This window comes from Symphalangus syndactylus, chromosome 8 (genome assembly GCF_028878055.3).
Source record: "Symphalangus syndactylus isolate Jambi chromosome 8, NHGRI_mSymSyn1-v2.1_pri, whole genome shotgun sequence".
NCBI classification, from domain to species: domain Eukaryota; kingdom Metazoa; phylum Chordata; class Mammalia; order Primates; family Hylobatidae; genus Symphalangus; species Symphalangus syndactylus.
This window is the reverse complement of record NC_072430.2, coordinates 105,924,572-105,950,364: the sequence shown is the minus strand read 5'-3', so window position 1 is coordinate 105,950,364 and position 25,793 is coordinate 105,924,572. Positions and strand designations below refer to the sequence as shown.

The window sequence follows — 25,793 nt, the reverse complement described above, 5'->3', positions numbered from 1 at the left end:
TATACACTGAAAAAGATTCAATCAAACCAATTAATATTTCCATCACCTCACCAACTTATCTTTTTTTATAATGAAGATGATGAAAATCTATTTTATTCAGCAATTTTGAAATATACAATATGTTACTATTAACCAGGCAGTGCAGTAGATCACTAGAACCTGCTCCTCCAGTCTAACTTTATACACATCTTCCCTTTCTCCATTCCTACCCTTACTCCCCAGCCTCTGGTAACCACCTTTCTACTGTTTCTACGAGATTGACTTTTTTAGGTTCCACAGATAAGTGAGATCATACAGTGTTTGTCTTTCTGTGCCTGGCTTATTTCACTTAGTATAAAATTCTCCAATTTCATCCATGTCACAAATGACAGAATTTCCTTTTATTTTAAAGCTGCATAGCATTCCATTGCATGTATGTATATACAGCACATATTCATCTGTTCATTTGGTGATTGACACTAGGTTGCTTCCATATCTTGGCTATCGTGCTGACATGAGTGCAGATATCTCTTTGACTACTGATTTCAATCTCTTTAAATGTATACTCAGAAGTGGGATTGCTGGATCATATAGTAATGATATTTTTAATTTTTTGAGGAACACCCATAGTATTTTCCAGAATGTCTGTACGGGTTAAATACCACTTATCTGAAAAAGCCTGGGACCAGAGGCATTTTGTACTTCTAACTTTTTTTTTTTTTTTGATTTTGGAATATTTGCATATACATAATGAGATAGCTTGGGGATGGGACCCAAGTCTAAACATGAAGTTCATTTATGTTTCATATACATCTTATACACATAGCCTGGTGGTAATTTTATACAATATTTTAAATAATTTTGTGCATGAAACAAAGTCTTCATTGTATATTGATTGTGACTTGTCACATAGGCCAAGTATGGAGTTTTTTTTACTTCTGGTGTCATTTTGGCACTCAAAAAGTTTCTGGAAAATTGTGGACCTACTCATTACAGCAGAGATGACTATAGATATTGAGCAAGGATACCAAAGGTTAATGTGGTTTAAAAGATCCAGCCATCCCTGAGAGATGAGAGAAGTACTCAGTCCTATCAGGACTCAGCTTATCATGTAGAATTATGTTTAAGTAACCCCTCTCTTAGGAGGGTGCAAGGTTAGAGGTAACCAGGCCCATGCATGTTGGTGTCTTTCCACAATGTCAGACTTTTATTAATGCTATTTCAATCACAAAAGCCACAGCTACGTGGAGTTCCCAAGGAGCCAGTTCTCCTTAGTACCTCCCGTTCACTCCACATGCTGTGGGCACACAGGCTCAAGCCACTCCACAAGTCAGTCAATATTGCAAACATACATAATAGTACACTTAATATGTAAACATTGCATTCCACAACAAAGTAACATTTAATATCAAGAGGAAAAAGAAATAGGAGAAAAGGTTAATGAACCGGCCTATGGGGAGCAAAGAAGACAAAAGGAGCCCTGGTCTGGGCTGAGCAGTCCATTGGTCTTGCAAGGAAGAGTCTGAGGTTGCAGAACCTTCAGTGGCAGAAGTCAAGTTCTTATCACAAGTGACTGTAAGATGGTGTCAGTTAAGATGGCTGTTTCGAGCTGCTGAAAGCCTAATCTTTCATAGTCACAGAGTCCTCTGCTGAAAACAGATAGTGGAAGAGTATGTTTATTTCTGTCCTTATCTGGTTGAACATAGTCTTTATTTTTTTATTTGTGCTTTAAACAAAACATCTTATCCTTGTTGGCAAAGTGCCCTATGAAATATAAAATGGAGTCTTTTTCTAAGATGGAGTTAGTTATGGCAAGGATGCTCGATACACCCTCAAAAACAATGTGGGCATGGCAGTTCCTTTAAGACTTTCAAAAAGGGGAACTGTAACTTAGCAGGAACATTTTTGTCTACAACATAATATAAATACATTTATTTCTGTTACTTGAACTTGGAATTTTTATTTTCTTCTTTTGAACATTCCTTATGTTTGTACTTTGGCTATTAGGTTCATATGTGCATTTGAAAAATTATTACCTGATTTGTGGTTTAGATCATTGTTGTCCAACCTTTTTGGCACCAGGGACTTGTTTTGTGGAAGCAAATTTTTCCACAGACCAACATGGGGAGGGTGGGTCAAGATGGTTCAAGTGCATTACATTTATTGTGCACTTTATTTCTATTGTTATTACATTGTAATATATAATGAAATAATTATACAACTCACTAGAACGTAGAATCAATGGGAGCCCTGAGCTTGGTTTCCTGCAACTAGACAGTCCCATCTGGGGATGATGGGAGGCAGTGACAGATCATCAGGCATTAGATTCTCATAAGGAGCATGCAACCTAGATCCCTTGCATGCATACTTCACAATAGGTTTTGTGCTCCTATGAGAATCTAATGCCCCCACTGATCTGGCAGGAGGTGAAGCTCAGGCGGTAATGTGAGTGATGGGAAGTGGCTGTAAATACAGATGAAGCTTTGCTCGCTTGCCCACCACTCATTTCCTGCTGTGCAGCCCAGTTCCTAATGGGCCATGGACCAGTACCAGTCCATGGCTTAGGGGTTGGAGACCCTTGGTTTAGATAATATATAGGGAAATACATGGGTAATTCTATATTTAAAATTTTTATTTTTTTTTCTAGAAAGGGTGCTTCATTGAAGACGTCCAAGTGTTGCAGAGAAACATAGTAAGGACTTTACTGAAACTTCCTAAGTTTTATGTGCATGTAATATATTCTTAACATTTCATGTAACTTTACTCTGATATTATTTGTAGGCTACATGTTTTTATTCATTTAGTTACTGTACCACTGTTTGAAATAGTAGAAATGTATGAAATAGAGTACAATATTAACTAACAAAAATCTCCTCCTTCTCCTCCTCCTCTTCCTTCTCCTCTTCCTCCTCCTCTTCTTGTTCTTTTTTTTTTTTTTTTGCTAAATGGTGATAAAATTAGAAATCACTGGGTAAGAGAGTAGAATGCCTCTGGCTGCTGCCTTGACTGCATAGCCTCAGGAGCCTCACTTGCTAAATTGAGGAAGTATTATTTTTCTCTCTGGAGAGTTTCTAAAGAGTTGTTTGCAGTTCTTCATTTAATTTCTTTGTAAGTGCTTAAAATTAGTAGTTGGATTAATTGATCTTTCTATTCAGAGAGGCTTTTGCTGCCAGTGGCCAAAACAGGGGCCAGGAACATAAAAAAACAGAATGATGGACACTTGACTTTATTACCTCTCATGCCCTCCTTTATCAACCTGGGTTTCAGAGAAGTGAAATCACTTGTCTAAATCAAAATTTTATCTGAAACTGGGACTGGAGGTGAGAGGAGTGTGCGTAAATAAAAATATACATACATGAATGTATATTTGTATATTCATACACATGTATGAATCACGCGTATATATGTATGTCAGCATCTCAGTGTAATCCTAGTAACAATTAGAAGTTGATATTTTCCGTATTTTAATTGTATAATACTACTTAACTTTAACATAAAAGGTTTTAACATTTCAGGTACTCAATAAATTCTTCTGTAGGAGTTCCTTGTGTAAATGCTTTTTTAAAAGTCAGGAGATTCATACTTTGGCTTTTCTAACTTACAGATTTGTAAAGTAAAAATATCACTTTTTGTCCCTTCTCCATTAAAATATCATCCTGATCAAACAATAAAATTTATCACGTGTTTAGTTTGTCTGCAGGCTGGAGGTGGAATTTATGTTCTCCTATGGAAACTTTGGTTATGGATTTTCACATCAGGTTAGTTCCCCTCTTTTAAAAAATTATTCTGTTGTAACTCTTCAGTCAAATCATCCTCTTCTGAGGCTCTATTTCAGTTTGAATGATTGTTTAAAATAAATAATTTTAAAAGATGCTTCTTTACCTCCCAACTTTGAGGTATGTGGGCTTTTCTTCAGCCTAAAGAAAGATGAGACTTTACTATGATTTGTTTATACATTTTAAAGCAATGATATTTTATTCAAAATGTCTTTATTAGAAAACTTGATTTTAGGCTAGGCGTAGTGGCTCACACCCGTAATCCCAACACTTTGGGAGGCCGAGGTGGGTGAATCACCTGAGGCTGGGAGTTCGAGACCAGCCTGGCCAACATGGTGAACCCCCATCTCTACTAAAAATACAAAAATTAGCCAGGCATGGTGGCAGGTGCCTGTAATCCCAGCTACTCGGGAAGCTGGGGCAGGAGAATCGCTTGAACCTGGGAGGCGGGAGTTGCAGTGAGCCGAGATCGCACCACGGCACTCCAGCCTGGGCGATAGAGTGAGACTCTGTCTCAAAAAAATAAAACAAAACTTGCTTTTATTTGTGTGTACACATACATATTGATGTAATTTGAAACACAAGTATTCAAGAAATCAGTGTGGATTTCTGCATCTAAAAGTAGTTATTAAAAATTGAGTAATTGCCTGGCCTGCTGGCTCACACCTGTAATCCTAGCTACTCTGGAGGCTGAAGCAGGAGGATCACTTGAGTCAGCCTGGGCAATATAGTGAGATCCTGCTCTGAGAAAACAAAGTGGAGTAATTGATCTAATTCAGTAATATTTTGTACTCATATGGTCCTTTCCTCCATAGTTATTTCAACATCTGGTGTTATTTGAACTCTCCTTGATTCATCAAGAGAGTAATAAAGCCAAAGACGATATCTTCCTAGTTTTGACTTCCTCCTTTAAATTCACTACCATAGGTCCACATTGCCCCAAATACTTTTATGTACTAACTTATATCCTTTTCTTTCATTATATCCTTAGGCCAGATTCCTAGAAAGGAAATTCTTGTCCAAAACAATGACCTTTTCAAGGAATTATTCTAGAAAAGTTATACCAATATATACGCTCATCAAATATTGAAAGAACTCTTTTTTTTTTTTTTTTTTTGAGACGGAGTCTCGCTTTTTTCACCCAGGCTGGAGTGCAGTGGCTCGAAAGAACTCTTAATATTCCTGGGTGTCACCAGTTTTGTGGTATTCAAAAATGCAGTCCTCTTAGTGCTGCTGTTGTATAGGGGAAATGACCTTTATTTGCATATCATTTTTCACTTTCAGTTTTTCCTTTCTAAAGTTTTGGGTCTTTTTAAATTAGGAATTGAGAGTGAAGACATCAGCCTTATTAAACAAGTCTACCACTATGTTAACTGAGAAATCTCTGTAATATGTTTTAAAATTGTGCCTATATTATAATGATGTTTAATACATTTTTTCTTATTACACAAACTTTGATTTTATTTATTTTTATTTATTTTATTTTATTTTTTTATTTTATTATTATACTTTAGGTTTTAGGGTACATGTGCATAATGTGCAGGTTTGTTACATATGTATCCATGTGCCATGTTGGTTTGCTCCACCCATTATGTTTAATACATTTTGAATCAGAAGTAATATACAGATGAAAGCCACAAGGAACAAACTTTTTTTTCCCTTCTCTGCTTTGAGTTTTTTACTTTTTCTTCTGTTATTTTTTAAATTTCTTATCGTAATTAGGCCTTATAGGGACCCCTAATTGTTTACTCCTTTTGTGACAGTTATAGCTTATGAGCACCAACTCCAGAGGTAGGTTTTGTGTCTGAACATAAGTATAATATGTAGTAATAGTCATTTTTAAGGAGAGGTATTCTTTTCAGAGAAAACTAGGCAAGTATTATTTTATGTAGGTGGAATCTACTAAAAACCAAGAACAAAGGAATTATATGGAAAAGAATGGGATATATAATAAAAGTTCAAAATAAAAACTTGATTTTATGTCTGTGAACTTTTCAGTGATATGGTCCCCTACTTAACCTATCATGATACTGTAAACAGGGCACTACATTGGGGGTAGATAAAGCTACATTCAAGCCCTGACTCTTGCCTATTGTGTAGCCTTGAACAAATTACTGATCTTCAGTATCATCTGTAGAATATGCTTAGTTACTTACCGTATAGGTTTATCGAGACAGTTAAATAAGATTAAAAGTATAATAAAATGCTTGGCAAATATTTAGTACCCAATAAATGTTAGTGTTTTCTTTCCTCTCTTAATTCCTTATTTCCTTACATGTCTCATTTAAGGCCTATTTCATAGTCCTGGGGTATTCATAGCATTATGGTATCAATATGGTATGGTATTACAATTAGTGAGTTTTAATTGTAACTAAACAGTGCTAAAATACACTTACATTTTTTTCAGTTAAAACCTCTTCAGAAAATTACTGAGCCATCCATGTTTATGAATCCTGCACCACCTCCAGAAAGAACAGATCCCATGACGTAAGTGTTTTAAGTCTCATTAATATGGTCAGATCATGTGACATTTAAAACAATTTTAATCCATTTGGTGGAGCATTTTGGTGGAGTTATTTTAAGAAGTCCCCAGGACATGGCCAGGATGGGGTAGACTCTGAGGTGAAGAGAGTAGTGAATTGTTCTGCTTAATAACAAGAAGAAATTTTGAATTTCTGGGTATAGCCCTGGATAGAGGAGTTGAGGACGTGTGGAGATAAGAGAAGGAGTGCCAAGTTCATGGCTGAAGGAGGGAAGGGAAGAGTAGCTTAATAAGGAAAGCAGGCCAAGGAGATACCCCTTTTGGGAAAAGAGGTGAGAGACTTAACATCAGACTGTCTGATAGTTATCAGTTTTCTGCTCTGCACTATAGTAATGTTACCCTTACCTCCACACCACTCCAATTGCTGCAAAATCATCTGTAAAAAGTCTATAGTAAAACAAATGTCATTAGCAAACCAAAAGTAACTTAAAATATAGTATGCTAATCAATCTTGAAATTTCAACAATAAAAATAAATTATGGAAAAATGAGCACCTGAGAAAGACATTTAATCTATAGTGTTATCCAAGAATAAGAAATGGAAAAAAGCTGAAATGGGATTGAGGGAATTAGCTATTGAATGGGAAATTGTGTTCTGAAGCGCTTATTTTCCCGTAGTCTCACCAACACTGGATATTATCATTAAAATACTTTATCTATTTGATATTGGTGATTTGTTGAAATAATAAAGCTGAACTTTTTCTTATGTTTACCTTTCTTCTTCATACATTGATTAAATAAACATTTATTGAATGTCTGCTATATCCCCAAGTCATGGCAAATACAAAGACATATGAGGCCTTCTCTTGCCCTGAAGTAGCTCATGGTTTAATGCAAAGTAACATAAAAAATAATTACTGTGATGATGCAAATGGAATAAAAGTCCCTCAAGAGCCAAACATAAAGAACTGTGGGATGCCACGGAGCTTCTAATTCTTGTCAGGGAAGTTGGGGAGGAAAGAGTGATCAAGTAAGTCTCCACAAAAGAAAGTGCTTGGAGTGAGACTTGTAAAAGTGGTAGTAGTGCATCTGGCTGATTTTGGAGGAGTGAGGGGACACATTCTCTTGATAGGGCACATAAGTAAAAGCGAGGAGCCGTAAGAGGCTCTATTATGTTAGAGAACAGTCTTTAGTTGAGAGTGGCTAAGAGATTAGGAGCAAGGAAGAGAGCAATGAGGGATGAGCTAGAGGAGTTGGCAGGGGCAAGACACAGTGATTGAGAGTTCAGACCCCAGAGCCAGACTGCATGGGCTCACATCCTATATGACCTTGGGCAAGTTACTTAGGCTCTTTATGCTTCATTTGTTGAATGGGATAAAAATTAAAACTACCCAATTGAGTTACTATGATGATTAAATAAGTTACATGTAAAGTACTTAGAACATGGGAGCAAATAGCAAAATGCCTAATTAGTTGTTACCTATTTATAAAATTAATAAATATTTTTCATTACCATCATCATCATTGTAGGTTTATGCCTCTCAAATGTGAGCAAATTTTACTCCTTTGGGTTCTCAGGAATATACTCCATATATACTCCAAAAGAACTATTTGAGTTTTTAAATTTATATAGACAGAAATCTGGAGAACATGTATAGGGATGGATATTAAGGGCAGGGGATGATGGTAGAAGGAAAATAAAGTTGGATCAGGCTGAGTTTATTGATATGGACTTAACTAAACAGAGATTATTTTTATTTATTTATTTTTTTGGAGACAGGTTCTTGTTCTGTTGCCCAGGCAACAGATCATGGCTTACTGCAGCCTTGACCTCTTGAGGCTCAATCAATCCTCCCTCCTCAGCCTCCCAAGTAGCTGGAAATACAGGCATTTTTTACCACGTTTGGCTAATTTTTGTATTTTTTGTAGAGACAGGGTTTTGCCATGTTGCCCAGGCTGGTCTCGAACTCAAGCGATCCACCACTTCGGACTCCGCTCAAGCGATCCACCACTTCAGACTCCGAAAGTGCTGGGATTGCAGGTGTGAACTACTGCAGCTGGCCTAAGCAGACATTTTTGCATTTAATGCTGTAGCTTGGGGAGTTAGAAAGGGCTCTCATAGCTTGTTTACTTGAATGACTGAAAAAGGAACCAAAAGACGGCTCACAGTGAATTAGTTAGAAATGCTTGATTAACGTAGAGGAAGGGTTTTAGAGGCTCAGAGAAATTATGTTAGAGTGGACTTGCCATTTAAGATTGACTCACCCATCCTGGGAGGGTCCAGAAGACACATGTTTTACCATGACTATAAGAAATGAGTTTGTGAAGGGTACCCTGGCATCCTTGGAGAGCTCGTGATTGCTCTTCCCTGTGGGCCAGACTTTACAGTGGCACCTGCAGTCACTGAATTGGGAAACTTAAATGCAATGGGAGGAATTGGGTCCCAGGGTGGCAGGAACCAAGTGAGGATACTCAACTACCAAAGGCAAGGTGGGCATGGTTACCAAAATAGACAGTAGAATCAAAGAAGCAATCAGAATAGTCTTGCTAGTGCAAACCTATGGTGTTGGCTATCTGATCATGTGTTCCTAGACATGAGTAGATAGGAAGCCTACTAAATTCTAACCTGATCTGTATAAGCAGAAAAGTTCTAGGTCAAGGGAACAAAAGTCTAACCTGCATCATAGAAACAGAGTCATGGCTTCTCAGTCAATTCCCAGAGTTGAGCTACTTTACAGACTCAGAACTCCTTTAATGAAAGTATACTTCCAAAAATTTATGCTGTTAGTATTTCTCCCAGCCTTCCCCAAAGGGACCTATGGCCTTTTACCATGGTAATTGTGCACTGGGGAGAAGGGAACAATCAGAGCTTTTGGAGACTACTAGACACTGTCTCTGAACTAACACTAATTCCAGAAGACTCTGAATGTCACTGTGGTCCATCAATCAGAATAAGGACTTACAGAGCTCAAGTGATCAATAGAGTTTTGGCTAAGGTCCATCTCACAGTTGGCTGTGTGGGTCCCTGAACATATCAAGTGGTTATTTCCTGGTTCTAGAATGCATAATTGGAATAGATATTCTTGGTAGCTGGCAGAATCATTGGTTTCCTGATGTGTGGAATGAAGGCTTTTATTTTGGGAAAGGCCAAGAAGACACCATAGAGCTCCCTCCATCTATGAAAGTAGTAAACCGAAAGCAATACTGCATGGAGGAATTGCAGAGATTAGTGCCACCATCAGGGGCCTGAAAAACACAGGAATGGCGATTCCTACCACATCTCCATTTAACTCCCATATTTGGCCTGTGAAGAAGACAGACGGATATTAGAGAATCACAGTGGATTCTTGTGAGCTTAGCCAAGTGACAACTTCAATTGCAGCTGCTATACCAGATGTGGTTTCATTGTTTGAGCAAATTAACATATCCCCTGGTATCTGGTGTGCAGCTACAGTCTGGCAAATGCTTATTTCTCCATACCTGTTAATAAAGACCATTAGAAGCAGTTTGCTTTTGGCTGGCAAGGTGAGCAATACACCTTCACTGTCCTAACTTAGGGGTATATCAGCTCTCTAGCCCTATGTTACAATTAGTTCCCAGGGATCTTGATTGCCTTTTTCTTCCACAAAATAGCAGACTGGTCCATTTTATTGATGATGTGCTGATTGGACTTGGTGCGCAAGAAGTAGCAACTACTCTAGACTTACTGATAAGACATCTTTGTGTCAGAGGGTGGGAAATAAATATGATAAAAATTCAAGGGCCTTCTACCTCAGTGAAATTTCTAGGGGTCCATGGTATGGGTGGTGATATCCTGTATACAGTGAAGGATGGGTTGTTGCATCTGGTTTCTCCTACAACAAAAAAGAGATACAACACCTGGAGAAATAGCCACAGGTGGGCCTCTTTGGATTTTGGAGGTAATCTGTTCCTCCTTTGGGTGTGTTATTCTGGCCCATTTACTGGATGACTCAGAAAGCTGCTAGTTTTGAGTGGGGCCCAGAACAAGAGAAGGCTCTGCAACAGGTCCAGGCTGCCATGCAAACTGCTCTACCATTTGGATCATATCATGCAACAGATCTAATGACATGTTAGTGGCAGCCATAAGGTACCTAGCTATTGGTCAAAAATTGTTCTGAGAGGAGGGTTTTTTTGATGAGATTCACTTTTAAACTGGCACACTGAGTAAAGCAGGTCACTCTCCCTAGTGTGGGTGGGCCTCATCCAATAAGTTGAATGAAACAAAAAGATTGACTCACCCTGGAGTAAGAGAGAATTCCTCCTGCCTATCTTTGAACTGGGACATTAACTTTTCCCTGCCTTTGGGCTCAAACTGAAACATCAGCTCTTCTGATCTCCAGCCTACCAGCCTTTGGACTGGAACTACACTATTGGCTAGCCTGATTCTCAGGCCTTTGAACTCAGTCTAAAATTATACCTTTGGCTCTCCTGGGTCTCCAGCTTGCTGATTAACTTTGCAGATCTTGGGACTTATCAGCCTCCATAAATCACATGAGCCAACTGCTTATCATAAATATATTTATGTATATATACATCCTATTGGTTCTATTTTTATGGACAACCCTGACTAATATAATGGAACAGAGGAACAAACTAATTTGTAAAATATCTAGAATGTTTAGCTATATCTCCTGTAATTAGGAAGTGACTGATTGGAGATGGAAGATGACAGAAGGGGAAAGGAGGAAAAAAGATGTTCACATTTAGGGACCACTGGGTATACATTTGGTGCTGTTATTTCCTGAACCAGGGAACACTTAGGAAAGAGCATATCTGGAGAAGGGGAAAACGGTGAGTTCTATTTTGGACATGTTGAGTTTAAGGTGCTTACCACTAGGCATAGTATAGAATAGAGTTTAAGAATCTAAACTTTATTGTCAAAGAGACTGTGTTCAAATGTTAGCTTTGCCACTTACCAGCTGTAAGACCTTGTGAGGAGTTGTTTAATCTCTCTAATACTGGCTTTCTTATATATAAAATAGGATCTAATAATTCTTATCTGATGGGCTTGCTGTGAAAAGTGAATGAGGAAATATACATAGCCATATGAACATTGCACCTAGCACAAAACACATTCCCAAAATTTAATAGATTTTAAAAATAAAATATTAAACTAGTTCAACCATTGTGGAAGACAGTGTGGTGATTCCTCAGGGATCTAGAACTAGAAATACCATTTGACCCAGCCATCCCATTACTGGGTATATACCCAAAGGATTATAAATCATGCTGCTATAAAGACACATGCACACGTATGTTTATTGCAGCACTATTCACAATAGCAAAGACTTGGAACCAACCCAAATGTCCATCAGTGATAGACTGGATTAAGAAAATGTGGCACATATACACAATGGAATACTATGCAGCCATAAAAAAGGATGAGTTCGTGTCCTTTGCAGGGACATGGATGAAGCTGGAAACCATCATTCTTAGCAAACTATTACAGAAAACCAAACACCGCATGTTCTCACTCATAGGTGGGAATTGAACAATGAGAACACTTGGACACAGGATGGGGAACATCACACACCAGGGCCTGTAGGGGGATGGGGGGCTGGGGAAGGGTTAGCATTAGGAGAAATACCTAATGTAAATGATGAGTTGACAGGTGCAGCAAACCAACATGGCACATGTATACCTATGTAACAAACCTGCATGTTGTGCACATGTGCCCTAGAACTTAAAGTATAATAATAAAAAAAAAGAAATTAAAAAAAAGAGAAAGAGATTTGAGTCTAAAGATTTGGAGAGATGTCTGGGCTCAAATATTTTGTACTTCTCATTAGAACTTCAGGCCCTTCTGTCCTTTTCCATCCCTGCTGCCTGTGATCTGAGTTTAGTAGTAAGGATAATCAAGAGAGCACTTACCTCTGGATTTCTGGCCCTTGGCTTTTTTCCTAGCTCTAGCCTTCGATGGCCCAAGGTGGCTAGGTGAGCTAAAAGTGTAAAAGAGAGAAGGGTTCAAAAGTGATAGCTGCCACTGATTTTGGAAGTGGACTTTTGTATAATTTCAATATTTCACTTTATTATTATTTTGCAGAAAAGTTATTATACCACAGACAGTAGAATATCCAGCATTCTTATCCCCAGACCTGAATGTTACTGTTGGGACTCCAGCTGTGCAATCCTCCAACCAGCCATCTGTAGTGCGACTTGAAAAACTTCAACAACAACCCCGGGAAAGGTAAAAAAAAAAAAAAAAAAAAAAAAAAAAAAAAGTTCAAAAGAGCTGAAAATTTTAATCTTAAGTGTTATTTGTATAATATATTAATTTCTCCCTTTGAGACATAGGCTTACTATAGGCTCAGAAACTTTCATTATGGTGCCATTGTTTCATGGGTTCAGAGATTATTTCTGATTTTTACTTCTCAATTTAGGTATCTTGTTTAAAAAAGTGTTATGCCAGAGAAAGAGGTGAAAACTCCCTTTATTTTTATTTTTTGAAACAGTGTCTCACTCTGTCACCCAGCTTGACCCAGATTGGAGTATAGTGGCACGATTATGCTCACTGCAGCCCCAAACTCTTGGGCTCAAGCAATCTTCCAGCCTCAGCCTCCCAAAAAGCAGGGACTACAGACACATCACATGTCACCACACCTGGCTGTTTTTTTTTTTTTTTGAGACGAGGTCTTGCTATGTTGACCAGTCTGGTCTCAAACTCCTGGCCTCAAGTGATCCTCCAGTCTCAGCCTCCCAAAGTGCTGGGATTTCATTGTGCCTAGTTGAGGTGAAAATTCATTTATGAGGGATAAAGCATAATTCTTGCTGTCTCCTCATTCACCAATGTATTTCGTAGGTCTCGTGCTTTTTTTTTTTTTTTCTGTATTTCTTGTCCTTTTTTTGCTATGCTTCAGTCTGGGTATTTTCTTCTGACCTATATTCTAGTTCACAGGCTGTTTCTTGTTTCTATTCTGCCATTAAATCAATTGAATTCTTAATTTCAGTTATTTTATTTTTCGACTCTGGAATTTCCCTTCATTTTTATAGTTTCTATTTATCTGCCAAAATCTACAGCCTTGTCTTGTAATTCTTTGGACATATTTATTATTGTCTCGGTCAGCTCAGGCTCCTGTAACAAATACCATAGATTGAATGGTTTAAACAACAGACTTTTATTTATTATAGTTCTGGAGGCTGGGACATCCAAGATTAAGGTGCCAACTGATTTGATTCCTGCTGAGGGCCCTCTTCCTGGTTTGCAAATGGCCTTCTGTTTACCATATCCTCACACTGTGGAGGGAGATCATCTCTCTCATGTCTCTTATCATAAGAGTACCAATCCCATTCATGAGGGCTCTACCCTCATGACCCAATTACCTCCCAAAGGCCCTTCCTCCAAATAGCGTCACATAAGGGATTAGGATTTCAACATATGAATTTTGGGGTATGTACACTTTCAGTTTATAGCAATCATTGCTATTTTAAAATCCAAGTCTGACCATTTCATTATCTGGATTATCTGGATCTTCTGTGAGTCTATTTAAATTATTGTGTTTTTTTCTCTTAGTTTTCAGTCAGTTCTTACATTCTCACATGCCTAGTTGTTTTGATTGAGTGGTAGACATTGTATTTGAAAATTTATAGAACTAATTTGTGGAGCTTAATTTTAATTACATATTCCTACAGAGAAAGTATACATTTGTATCTGGCAGCCAGCTGGGCTAGCAGCACTAACAATCCCAGATCACTTTAATTCAATTAAGATTGAAATTGAAATGATTTGAAGCTGGGCTTTAGTTCCTGTGAGGGGGGGTTAGTCTCTTTGTGGTTTATTCTTACTCCTAGTGTCAGGACTGGGACTAGTGTGAGGCAACTTAGGTCATAACATTTGAAGAGACGCTCATTCTCTTAAAGCCTTTTGGGGTCCCAACTGGGTGTTTACCAGGACTTCTCATCCCAACAAGCCGTGGACTCTGGTTTTTGTTCTCACATCCTTGTATTTCTATCTCAAAGCTCTGCTCAGCTTTTTAACTTCTTGGCCATCTCAAGGCATAAATGCCTTGAAGGAAAAATGGCGCCAAATGATGGGCTCCACATCTCTGGACTTCCTTTCTGTCTGGAATCTTGGGTATGCAAATCCTTGCTGTCTTTATAACTCACTGATTCTTTCCAACACAATTTAGACAATGTTTTGTCCAGCTTTTATAGTTGTGCAGTGAGATGATGGTCTGAAATAACCTAGTTTGGAATCACAGTGATCATTTTAAAGATCATAGTATCTTTTCTGAAAGAACTTAGAGTATAATGAGTAGAGACATAAAAAAGCAAAACAAATAAATTACAAATTAAGAAATAAACTACAAAGGTATCAAAAAGATGGTAGAAAATAAAGGAGGTGACTGATTTTTATAAGAATTATTAGAGAAGGGGCCGGGCACAGTGGCTCACACCTGTAATCCCAGCACTTTGGGAGGCTGAGACGGGCGGATCACAAGGTCAGGAGATCGAGACCATCCTGGCTAACATGGTGAAACCCCATCTCTACTAAAAATACAAAAAATTAGCTGGGCGTGGTGGCGGCCGCCGGTAGTCCCAGCTACTCGGGAGGCTGAGGGAGGAGAATCACTTGAACCCGGGAGGCAGAGGTTTCAGTGAGCCGAGATCACACCACTGCACTCCAGCCTGGGAGACAGTGTGAGACTCCATCTAAAAAAAAAAAAAGTATTATTAGAGAAGATATTTGAGGTAATACTAAAGGAAAGGAGTCAGCATACCAAAGATCCAGGGATAGAGAATTACTGTATGAATATGTATGAAAGGTCTAAGATAAGAAGAGATTATGCCTTGAAAAAGATGGCAGCCATTGTAAATGGAGCAAAAAGCAAGGGGGAAAGTGGCTTGAGACAAGATAGGTGGAGACCAGATTTTTCAGACCCTTATAGGCCATAATTTGAATTTTATTATAATAAAAATAGGAAGCCATTGTAGGTGTTTTATATTTTTTTTTTCCTTTTCTTTTCTTTTTCTTTTTTTTTTTTTTTTTGAGATGGAGTCTCACTCTGTCGCCCAGGCTGGAGTGCAGTGGCATGATCTTGGCTCACTGCAACCTCTGCCTCCCGAGTTCAAGAGATTCTCCTGCCTCAGCCTCCCGAGTAGCTGGGACTACAGGCATGCACCACCATGCCTGGCTAATTTTTTTGTACTTTTAATAGAGATGGGGTTTCACCATGTTGGTCAGGCTGGTCTGGAACTTCTGACCTCAAATGATCCACCCGCCTTGACCTCCCAATGTGCTAGGATTACAGGTGTGAGCCACCATGCCCAGCCTATATTATCTTTTAAATATAATATTTGATCCAAAATAATAATCTATACTAATATAAATTATGTGTAGAATAATATAATGCTACCAACCAGTTCTTAAACCAACCTAAAACCTAAAACATTATAATTTGTATCTACTTACGAGTTTCTCTCCTATCTCATCCTCCTGCCTGTTTCCCAGAAGTTAACTACTTCAATGAGTTTTGATTTTATTTTTTGCCTTTTGAAAATTAATTTAAAAAAAATCATATATGTAGGATGCTTAAATAATACATTATTTGATTTTGCTTACATCACCCACTATTATGTTTCTAAGACATCTATGCAGTTTCATGGCATTCCGTTTGTTGAGTATGCTGCAATTTTCATTTGGTTACTAATGGTCATTAGTTGTATTCTCTTTTTATTGTTGCATAACAAATTATCACAAACTTAGTCGTTTAAAACAATATCTATTTATTTTCTCACAGTAGGTCAGAAGTCTGGGCAGAGTGTAATTGAATTCACGAGGCTGGCTGGGCGCGGTGGCTCATGCCTGCAATTCTAGCACTTTGGGAGGCTGAGGCAGGCCGATCACGAGGTCAGGAGTTTGAGACAAACCTGGCCAACATGATGAAAACTCGTCTCTACTAAAAATTCAAAAATTAGCCGGGCGTGGTGGCGGGCACCTGTAATCCCAGCTACTCAGGAGCCTGAGGCAGGAGACTCGCTGGAACCTGGGAGGCAGAGGTTGCAGTGAGCTGAGATCATGCCACTGCACTCCAGCCTGGGCAACAGAACAAGACTCTGTCTCAAAAAAAAAAAAAGAGAGAGATTTCACAAGGCTGATATTACAGGCGTTGGTCAGCGCATTCTCATTTAGAGGGGTCCTCTTCCAAGTTTGTTCAGGTTGTTTGAAGAATTCAGTTTCTTGTGATTATAGGAGCTTCTCTTCTTCTGGAACCCTCATAATGTGATGATTTGTTTAACAGTGTCCCGTAAGTCCTGTAGCCTTTCTTTATTCTATTCTTTTTTATTGCCTGTATTATTTCAATAGACCTGCCTTTAAGTTCAGAAATTATTTCTTCTGCGTGGCCTGGTTTCTATTGTACATTTCATTATTATTATTATTATTATTATTATTATTATTATTATTATTTGAGACAGAGTCTTGCTATGTTGCTCAGGCTGGAGTGCAGTGGTGCTATCTCAGCTCACTGCAACCTCCGCCTCCTGGGTTCAAGCAGTTCTCGTGCCTCAGCCTCCAAGTAGCTGGAATTACAGACGTGAGCCACCAAGCCTAATTTTTGTATTTTTATTAGAGACAGGGTTTCGCCTTATTGGCCAGCATGGTCTTAAACTCCTGATCTCAAGTGATCCACCCACCTTGGCCTCCCAAAGTGCTGGGATTACAGGTGTGAGCCACTATACCTGGCCCACAATTTTACATTTTATTTCAGTCATTGAATTCTTCAGCTCTAGGATGTCTGTTTGGTTCTTTTTGTATCTATTTATTTGTTGAATTTCTCATTTAAATCATGAATTGTTTTCCTGATTTAATTGTCTATCTGTATTCTCTTATATCTCACTGAGTTTCCTTAAGATCATTATTTTTTTTTTTTTATTAATTTTTTTGCATACAAAAACAATAAACATTTTCTAAAAATACATACAAACAAAAAGATGCGTATCAAACATATTAGGAAGGTTGCACATGGGAAGTCGGGGAATAGAAATGGGGGTGGGAGTTAAAATAAATGAGAGAGGGACTTTATATGGATCAGTGATAATGACTCAATCCTCTATTTGACAAAGAAGAGGGAGAAGGAAAAGGAAGAAAAAGAAAGTGGGATAAAGGATCAGAAAGGGAGGAAAATAGAAAAAATTAGAGTATGACTCCAGGGTAGACCTGTTTTGTTGTCATTGAGTTGGTTGGTTGGTTTGTCTGTTGTATTCTTCATGTTTCGCCAAGTTGGCCAGACTGGTCTCGAACTCCTAGCCCGAAGTGATCAACCCGCCTCGCCCCCCAGAGTGCCGGGACCACAGGCGTGAGCCACCACGTCCAGCCCCCACATTGCTTCTGGCCTCCGTGGTAGACCTCCCAGACGGAGCGGCCAGGCAGAGGAGCTCCTCACTTCTACCCAGACACGGGGCGGCCGGGCAGAGGGGCTCCTCACTTCCCAGACGGGGCGGCCAGGCAGAGACGCTCCTCACTTCTTCCCAGACGATAGGTGGCCGGGCAGAGGCGCTCCTCACTTCCCAGACGATGGGTGGTCGGGCAGAGGCGCTCCCCACTTCCCAGACGATGGGTGGCCGGGCAGAGGCGCTCCTCACTTCCCAGACGATGGGCGGCCGGGCAGAGGCGCTCCTCACCTCCCAGACGATGGGTGGCCGGGCAGAGGCACTCCTCACTTCCCAGATGGGGCAGCCGGGCAGAGGCGCTCCTCACTTTCCAGACGATGGGTGGCCGGGCAGAGGCGCTCCTCACCTCCCAGACGATGGGTGGCCGGGCAGAGGCGCTCCTCACCTCCCAGACGATGGGTGGCCGGGCAGAGGCGCTCCTCACCTCCCAGACGGGGCGGCCGGGCAGAGGCGCTCCTCACTTCTTCCCGGACGGGGCGGCCGGGCAGAGGCGCTCCTCACTTCTTCCCGGACGGGGCGGCCGGGCAGAGGCGCTCCTCACTTCCCAGACGGTGGGTGGCTGGGCAGAGGCACTCCTCACTTCCCAGACGATGGGTGGCCGGGCAGAGGCGCTCCTCACTTCTTCCCAGACGGGGCGGCCGGGCAGAGGCGCTCCTCACTTCTTCCTGGACAGGGCACCCGGGCAGAGGCGCTCCTCACTTCTTCCCAGACGGGGCGGCCGGGCAGAGGCGCTCCTCACTTCTTCCTGGACAGGGCACCCGGGCAGAGGCGCTCCTCATTTCTTCCCGGACGGGGCGGCCGGGCAGAGGCGCTCCTCACTTCCCAGACGGGGCGGCCGGGCAGAGGCGCTCCTCACTTCTTCCCGGACGGGGCGGCCGGGCAGAGGCGCTCCACACTTCTTCCCGGACGGGGCGGCCGGGCAGAGGCGCTCCTCACTTCTTCCCGGACGGGGCGGCCGGGCAGAGGCGCTCCTCACTTCTTCCCGGACGGGGCGGCCGGGCAGAGGCGCTCCTCACTTCTTCCCGGACGGGGCGCCCGGGCAGAGGCGCTCCTCACTTCTTCCCGGACTGGGCGGCCGGGCAGAGGTGCTCCTCACTTCTTCCCAGACGGGGTGGCCGGGCAGAGGCGCTGCTCACTTCCCAGACGGGGCGGCCGGGTAGAGGCACCCCTCACTTCCCAGACGGGGCGGCCGGGCAGAGGCACTCCTCACTTCCCAGACGGGGCGGCCGGGCAGAGGCGCTCCTCACTTCCCAGACGGTGGGTGGCCGGGCAGAGGCGCTCCTCACTTCCCAGACGATGGGTGGCCGGGCAGAGGCGCTCCTCACTTCTTCCCGGACGGGGCGGCCGGGCAGAGGCGCTCCTCACTTCTTCCCGGACGGGGCGGCCGGGCAGAGGCGCTCCTCACTTCTTCCCGGACGGGGCGGCCGGGCAGAGGCGCTCCTCACTTCTTCCCGGACGGGGTGGCCGGGCAGAGGCGCTGCTCACTTCCCAGACGGGGCGGCCGGGCAGAGGCGCTCCTCACTTCCCAGACGGGGCGGCCGGGCAGAGGCGCTCCTCACTTCCCAGACGGGGCGGCCGGGCAGAGGCGCTCCTCACTTCCCAGACGGTGGGTGGCCGGGCAGAGGCGCTCCTCACTTCCCAGACGATGGGTGGCCGGGCAGAGGCGCTCCTCACTTCTTCCCGGATGGGGCGGCCGGGCAGAGGCGCTCCTCACTTCTTCCCGGACAGGGCGCCCGGGCAGAGGCGCTCCTCACTTCTTCCCGGACTGGGCGGCCGGGCAGAGGCGCTCCTCACTTCTTCCCGGACTGGGCGGCCGGGCAGAGGCGCTCCTCACTTCTTCCCGGACGGGGTGGCCGGGCAGAGGCGCTCCTCACTTCCCAGACGATGGGTGGCTGGGCAGAGGCGCTCCTCACTTCTTCCTGGACGGGGCGCCCGGGCAGAGGCGCTCCTCATTTCTTCCCGGACGGGGCGGCCGGGCAGAGGCGCTCCTCACTTCCCAGACGGGGCGGCCGGGCAGAGGCGCTCCTCACTTCTTCCCGGACGGGGCGGCCGGGCAGAGGCGCTCCTCACTTCTTCCCGGACGGGGCGGCCGGGCAGAGGCGCTCCTCACTTCCCAGACGGGGCGGCCGGGCAGAGGCGCTCCTCACTTCCCAGACGGTGGGTGGCCGGGCAGAGGCGCTCCTCACTTCCCAGACGGTGGGTGGTCGGGCAGAGGCGCTCCTCACTTCCCAGACGGTGGGTGGCCGGGCAGAGGCGCTCCTCACCTCCCAGACGGGGCGGCCAGGCAGAGGTGCTCCTCACCTCCCAGACGGGGCGGCCGGGCAGAGGCGCTCCCCACCTTCCAAATGGGGCGGCGGCCGGGCAGGGGCTGCAATCCCAGCACCCTGGCAGGCCAAGGCAGGCGGCCGGGGGGTAGAGGCTGCCGCGAGGCCAGACCACGCCACCGCACTCCAGCCCGGGCAACACCGAGCATTGGGTGAGCGAGACTCCGTCTGTAGTCCCAGTACCTCGGGAGGCTGAGGCGGGCAGAGCACTTGGCGTCAGGAGCTGGCGACTAGCGTGGCCAAGATGGCGAACGTGTGCCTGCATCCAAAGGAGAAAAGGCAGGCAGCGGTGGCGGGCGCCGGCAGTCCCAGGCAGTCCGCGGTGCGGGCAGCAGCAAGTCGAGTAGAGTGTAGCCTGGGCCAGAGAGGGAAAGAAAGAAAGAAAGAAAGAAAGAGAGAGAGAGAGAGAGAGAGAGAGAGAGGGAGGGAGGGAGGGAGGGAGGGAGGATCATTATTTGTAATGTTTTTTCTGACATTTCATGTATTTCCTTATGATCGGGGTCTGTTACTGGAGAATTATTGTTTTTATTGAAGGTGACGTTTCCTTGCTTTTTCCTGATTCATGTGTCCCTACATTGATTTCTATGCATCTGATGGAAAAGTCACCTCTTTCAGTTGTATGTAGTAGATTTCCCAGGGAAATATTTGTATGAATATTATATGACATCTTGGGATATCAGATTGGTGGGGCACATTTGCCCGGTTCTAGGTGGATCCAGTAGTTTAGTCTTCACATAGTTTTTTCAGCTATAATCTATATTAGTGGCATTTGCAAGTTTCTCAGTAGCCTAGGCTGAGAGAGTCTGTAGAGATGGTGGTGTGACTTTGTCAGGGATGGTCTCACTGGGCTGTTTCTTAAATGGGTGGCATGCAGTGGCTTGTCTGGCCTGGGAATATTCCTGCCCAGAGCAACTTGTGGGGCTGTTTCTTAGGCCTCAGATGTGGGCACACAGCTGTTCAGCTGGCCTGGAATCCTGTCTGCCAGGGGCAGCCTGTAGGGATGTTTCTTGGGCCTGAGATGTGGGGGCACAGCTGCCTTGCTGGCCTGGTGATGTGTCTGCTGGGGGCTGCCCACAGGGCCATTTCACAGGTCTGGGATGCAGGTGCAAAGCTCCTCAGGGGCATGGCCACTGGAGGTAGCCTGAGGAGCTGTTTCTCAGGTCCTGGACATGGGCTCTTGGCTGCTTGCCCAGCTTGGGGACATGCCTGTCAGGGGCAGCCTGCAAGATGGTTTCTCTGGCCCTTATTGGGGGTACAGGGCCATTGGGCAAGCCAGGGGTGCTACGGGGCTGTTTCTCAGGTCCTGAGCATTGGTGCATAGCCACCCTGTTGGCCCAGGGATGTATCAGCTGCTCTGAGGCTCAAGAGTCTCTTCGGCTTGGGGGGCATGCAGCAGTTTGGCCAGCTTAAGGACAGGTTCACCCTGGGTGAGAGTGGCAGTTTCAGTTCCTCCAGCTGGAAGTGTGGTGGCTGGGGTTGGATTCCCTGCTGTGCAGGACCATAGTCACAGCCAGTACTAGACCCAGGCTCTGTGCAACTGGGGTGTAGTGTTCAGTCACCTGTGTGGGTTTGGTGGTGTAATGAAGATGGCGCTCCAGAGCTGGAGAGGTGCGGTGGCAAGATGGCACTGTGCTGTAGCAGCTTGGCTCACAGAGGTGGATCTGGGGGCATTGGGGAGCATACCTTGTGCTCCTAATCCAAGGCAATGCAGTTATGTGAATTCCCAGCAGCTCTTAACACTGTACTCAAGGCCTGTGAGGACTATGGCGTTCTCCTGTAGAAAGGATTGTTGATATTTGTGGTGGCAATGGGGGCTGGTGGGGATATTCTGCTAACCTTTTCCCCACAATGGTAAGTCCCTCCTGTGTCCAGGCTGATCTGATCCAGACAGAGGAGACAGGGCAGCAGAGGCTGTTTGCCTTCACACTGCCCTCCTGGACTTCCGGTCACCACAGGTGCATCTCCATTCCCGTGCTGCATGCCAGTGCTGTCCCTTTGACATTCCAGTCAAATCTTAGTTGTTTATTCAGTGCATTGGTCCTTTCTTGTGGGAGTGATAAGTGCCAGGCATCTCTAGTCAGCTATCTTGCTGGCATCATGGCTTGAAAAACCTGTATGAGTAGTGGGAGATAATACTAAGACAGTTGTAGATAAAAAATTCAGGGAAAATGCTACCAGTTGTTAAACATTTAGCGAATTAATTAGGAGGAGGTTGTTTTCATTGATATTTATTAAAGTTTAAAAGTGAAGTCGTCCTAGGTGTGCAAAGGAAATAATTCAAATGCAATAGACAGTTGCTAGGGAGGTGGTGATAAGTGTAATTAAAAGGGCTCAGGTTATGATGTGTTAGCAATTTTGATATTTAAATCCTTGGAGTAGAAGCCTGTAAGAAAAGGCATGCATGTAAATGTGAGGCTTACAGTAATAAGCAAAAAAGTGGTGAAGAGTGTAGCTCTAAAGAGGCCTCCTATTTTTTTAATATCCTGGGCATCGTTAAGGTTATGAATGATGGATCTGGAGCATATAAACAGCACAGCTTTGAAGAATGCATGTGTACAGATATGGAGAAATGCTAGATGTGGTTGATTAATACCAATAGTGACCTAGTTGGCTTGATGTGGAAAATGCGACCTTTTTGATGTCATTTTGTGTTAGGGCACAAATTGCTGAGAATAAAGTGTTAACAGCACCTAAGCATATTATTAGTGTTTTAATTGTTTTGTTGTTTTCTATGAGTAGGTGAAAAGCAGATTAATAGAGAAATCCTGCTACAACTTCTGTGCTGGAATGGCGTAGGTCTGAGACAGGTGTTGGGCCTTCTATTGTTGATGGTAATCATAAATGAAGGCCAAACTGGACAGATTTGCCAGTTGCTTCCAGAAGGAGCCCAATTAATGGAAAGATACAGGGCTGGGGTTGAGCATGAAAATTTGATGAAACTCCCATGTGTCTTAGAATAGTAAAAATCGTGCTATTGATAATAGAAATCTGATATCTCCAATGCAATTATATAAAATAGCTTGGAGGGCTGCTATACTTGCATCCCCTCTGCTGTATCATCATTTGATAAGTAAAAATGATATAATTCTCACCCTTTCTCATCCAATAGAGTTGCCAGTTGCCAGAGGTTGTTGGCCGTAACTGAAATTTGTATAGGGATGAGAAATACAAGTAAATATTTTAAAAATCAATATTTGAATTTAAATCTATATATCATATTGAAAATGCTATGATTGGTCATGTAACAGAAAGTGCCACTGGTACAAATATTATTGAGAAATAATGTAACTTGAAGCTGAGTGTTAGTTTTAAGGTTTGAATAGTTACTTGGATTATTTCTTGGCTTGAGTAAATGTATATTAGAGCTGGAATGAGACTGGTTATAAGAGCATATGATGTAGAAGTTTTTACATAGTGAGGGTATGAAATATCTTTATATGTGTTGGTAATAGTTATGGTAATTTCTAAAATTAACTGAAATGGTGATAAAGGAAGAGAATAAATTTATTACTTTTTTGTTTGCTTGCTTCTATTTACTTTTATTATTTATTTATTTATTTATTTGTATATATTTTTTAGACAGAGTCTCACTCTGTCATCCAGGCTGGAGTGCAATGGTGCGAACTTGGCTCACTATAACTTCTGCCTCCCAGGTTCAAGCGATTCTCCTGCCTCAGCCTCTAGAGTAGCTGGGATTACAGGTGTGCACCACCATACCCTGCTAATTTTTGTATTTTTAGTAGACAGAGTTTCACCATGTTGGTCAGGCTGCTCTCAAACTCCAAACCTCAGGTGATCTGCCTGCCTTGGGCTCTCAAAGTGGTGGGATTACAGATGTGAGCCAAACACTTACCACTTTTTTGGAGTTGCATCTTTTTTTTTTTTTTCTTTTTGAGGTAGAGTCTTGCTCTGTCACCCAGGCTGGAGTCAATGGCGCGATCTCGGCTCACTGCAAGCTCCACCTCCCGGGTTCACGCCATTCTCCTGCCTCAGCCTCTCCGAGTAGCTGGGACTACAGGCGCCCGCCACCACCCCCGGCTAATTTTTTGTGTTCTTAGTAGAGACGGGGTTTCACCGTGTTAGCCAGGATGGTCTCGATCTCCTGACCTCGTGATCCGCCTGCTTCGGTCTCTCAAAGTGCTGGTATACAGGCGTAAGCCACTGCACCCGGCCTGGAGTTGCATCATTTTTTTGGTCCCTAAAACCAATGGATTACTTGTATCCTTTAAAAGTTGATAAAGCCATATTGTTATATTAATAGATGGCAGTTATCGCATACTTTCTCAGTAAAGAGTTTTAAGCTTCTATTATTTTATTTATAATCTAAATTTTTTTAAAAACCGTATGTAGGTCCTAGAATAATTTTGTTATTAAGTGATAGTAGTAGCAGAGGTAGATGTATAAAGCATTTTCTAATGTGAGTGATGGCTAATTTATTAATGTGGTATGTAAATTTTCCTTGTTGCATTGTAATTAATATGCAGAGGGAATATTAGGCTGTAATTAATATATTAAGTCCTATTAATAATAATGGTAAAATTAAATCATGAAAATGACGCTATCACTACAAATAGTTCTCCGATTAGGTTGATGGTTGGTGGTAGGGCTAGATTGGTTAGGCTAGCTAATACTCATCATGTTGTTATTAAAGGGAGTAATGTCTGTAGTCCTTGAATGAAGAGCATATTTCAGCTATAAATTCATTCATAATTTGAGTTTGTGAAGAAGAATAGTATGGATGAGGTAAGGCCATGGGCAATTATTAGGGTTATGGCTCCTATAAAAATTCGTGGAGTTTGGATGAAAATGGCTATAAATATTAGTGCTATATGATTTATGGATGAATATGTGATAAGTGATTGTTTTTATTGAGACAGAGTCTTGCTCTGTCTCCCAGGCTGGAATGAAATGGCACGATCTTGGCTTCCTGCAACCTCTGCCTCCTGGCTTCAAGCTATTCTTGTGCCTCAGCCTCCTGAGTAGCTGGGATTTACAGGCATGCGCTACCATGCCTGGCCAATTTTTGTATTTTTAGTAGAGACAGGGTTTTGCCGTGTTGGCCAGGCTGGTCTCAAACTCCTGGCCTCAAGTGATCCATCCACTTCGGCTTCCCAAAGTGCTGGGATTACAGGTGTGAGCCACCATGCCTGACTGTGATAAGTGATTTTAAGTCTATTTGGTGTAAACAAATAGAGCGTGTTATAATTATTCCTCACAGGGATACTATATGAAATGGATAAGCTATATATTCTGTTAGTGGGTTTGGAATTATAGTAATTCATATTATATTATAGCCTGCTAATTTTATGGCTGCAAGAACTGTGGATTCAGCAATTGGAGTTTCTGTGTGTACTTTGTTAGTCAGAGATAGAAACTTTTACCATAAATGGTATAATGCATGCTAATCATAAAAGACTATTATGTCAAGAGCTGAGTTTGAACACAGTAACAGGTTATTAAAAAGTGTAATAAGCATGTGGAGTTTTGGATATAAATTAATGCTACGAGTTGAGGTAAAAAACCAATTAGTGTATAGAACAGGAAATAGAGCCCTGGATTTAATCATTCTATTTGGTTTCCTTATCAGAGAATAATAATTAGAGTTGGAATTAGTGTTGCTTCAAAGAGAATGTAAAATAGAGTTAGTTCTGTGGCAGTAAATATTATGATTAAGAATAAATATAGAAAGATTAATATTGAAATATATAGCTTTTTCATATATATGATTATTTGGAGAGATGATGTTGACTTGCTATAATTCTTAGGGGAAGTAATCAATTTGTTAGTATAATGAAATGGGGGCTGATAGTGAGTTGGAGAAAAA

At 42.6% G+C, this 25,793-nt stretch overlaps 1 protein-coding gene across 12 annotated transcripts in view; it reads left to right on the top strand.

Moving 5' to 3' along the window:
• C2CD6 (C2 calcium dependent domain containing 6) overlaps positions 1-25,793 on the top strand; it is a 206,729-nt gene that overhangs the window by 38,211 nt on the left and 142,725 nt on the right. For all 12 annotated transcript variants that reach the window (XM_063644879.1, XM_055290205.2, XM_055290201.1 and 9 more), the window contains 4 exons: positions 2,627-2,671; positions 3,669-3,737; positions 6,163-6,242; positions 12,301-12,444. In XM_063644879.1, coding sequence (XP_063500949.1) covers positions 2,627-2,671; positions 3,669-3,737; positions 6,163-6,242; positions 12,301-12,444 — 338 coding nt within the window. The remainder of the gene's footprint in view (positions 1-2,626; positions 2,672-3,668; positions 3,738-6,162; positions 6,243-12,300; positions 12,445-25,793) is intronic.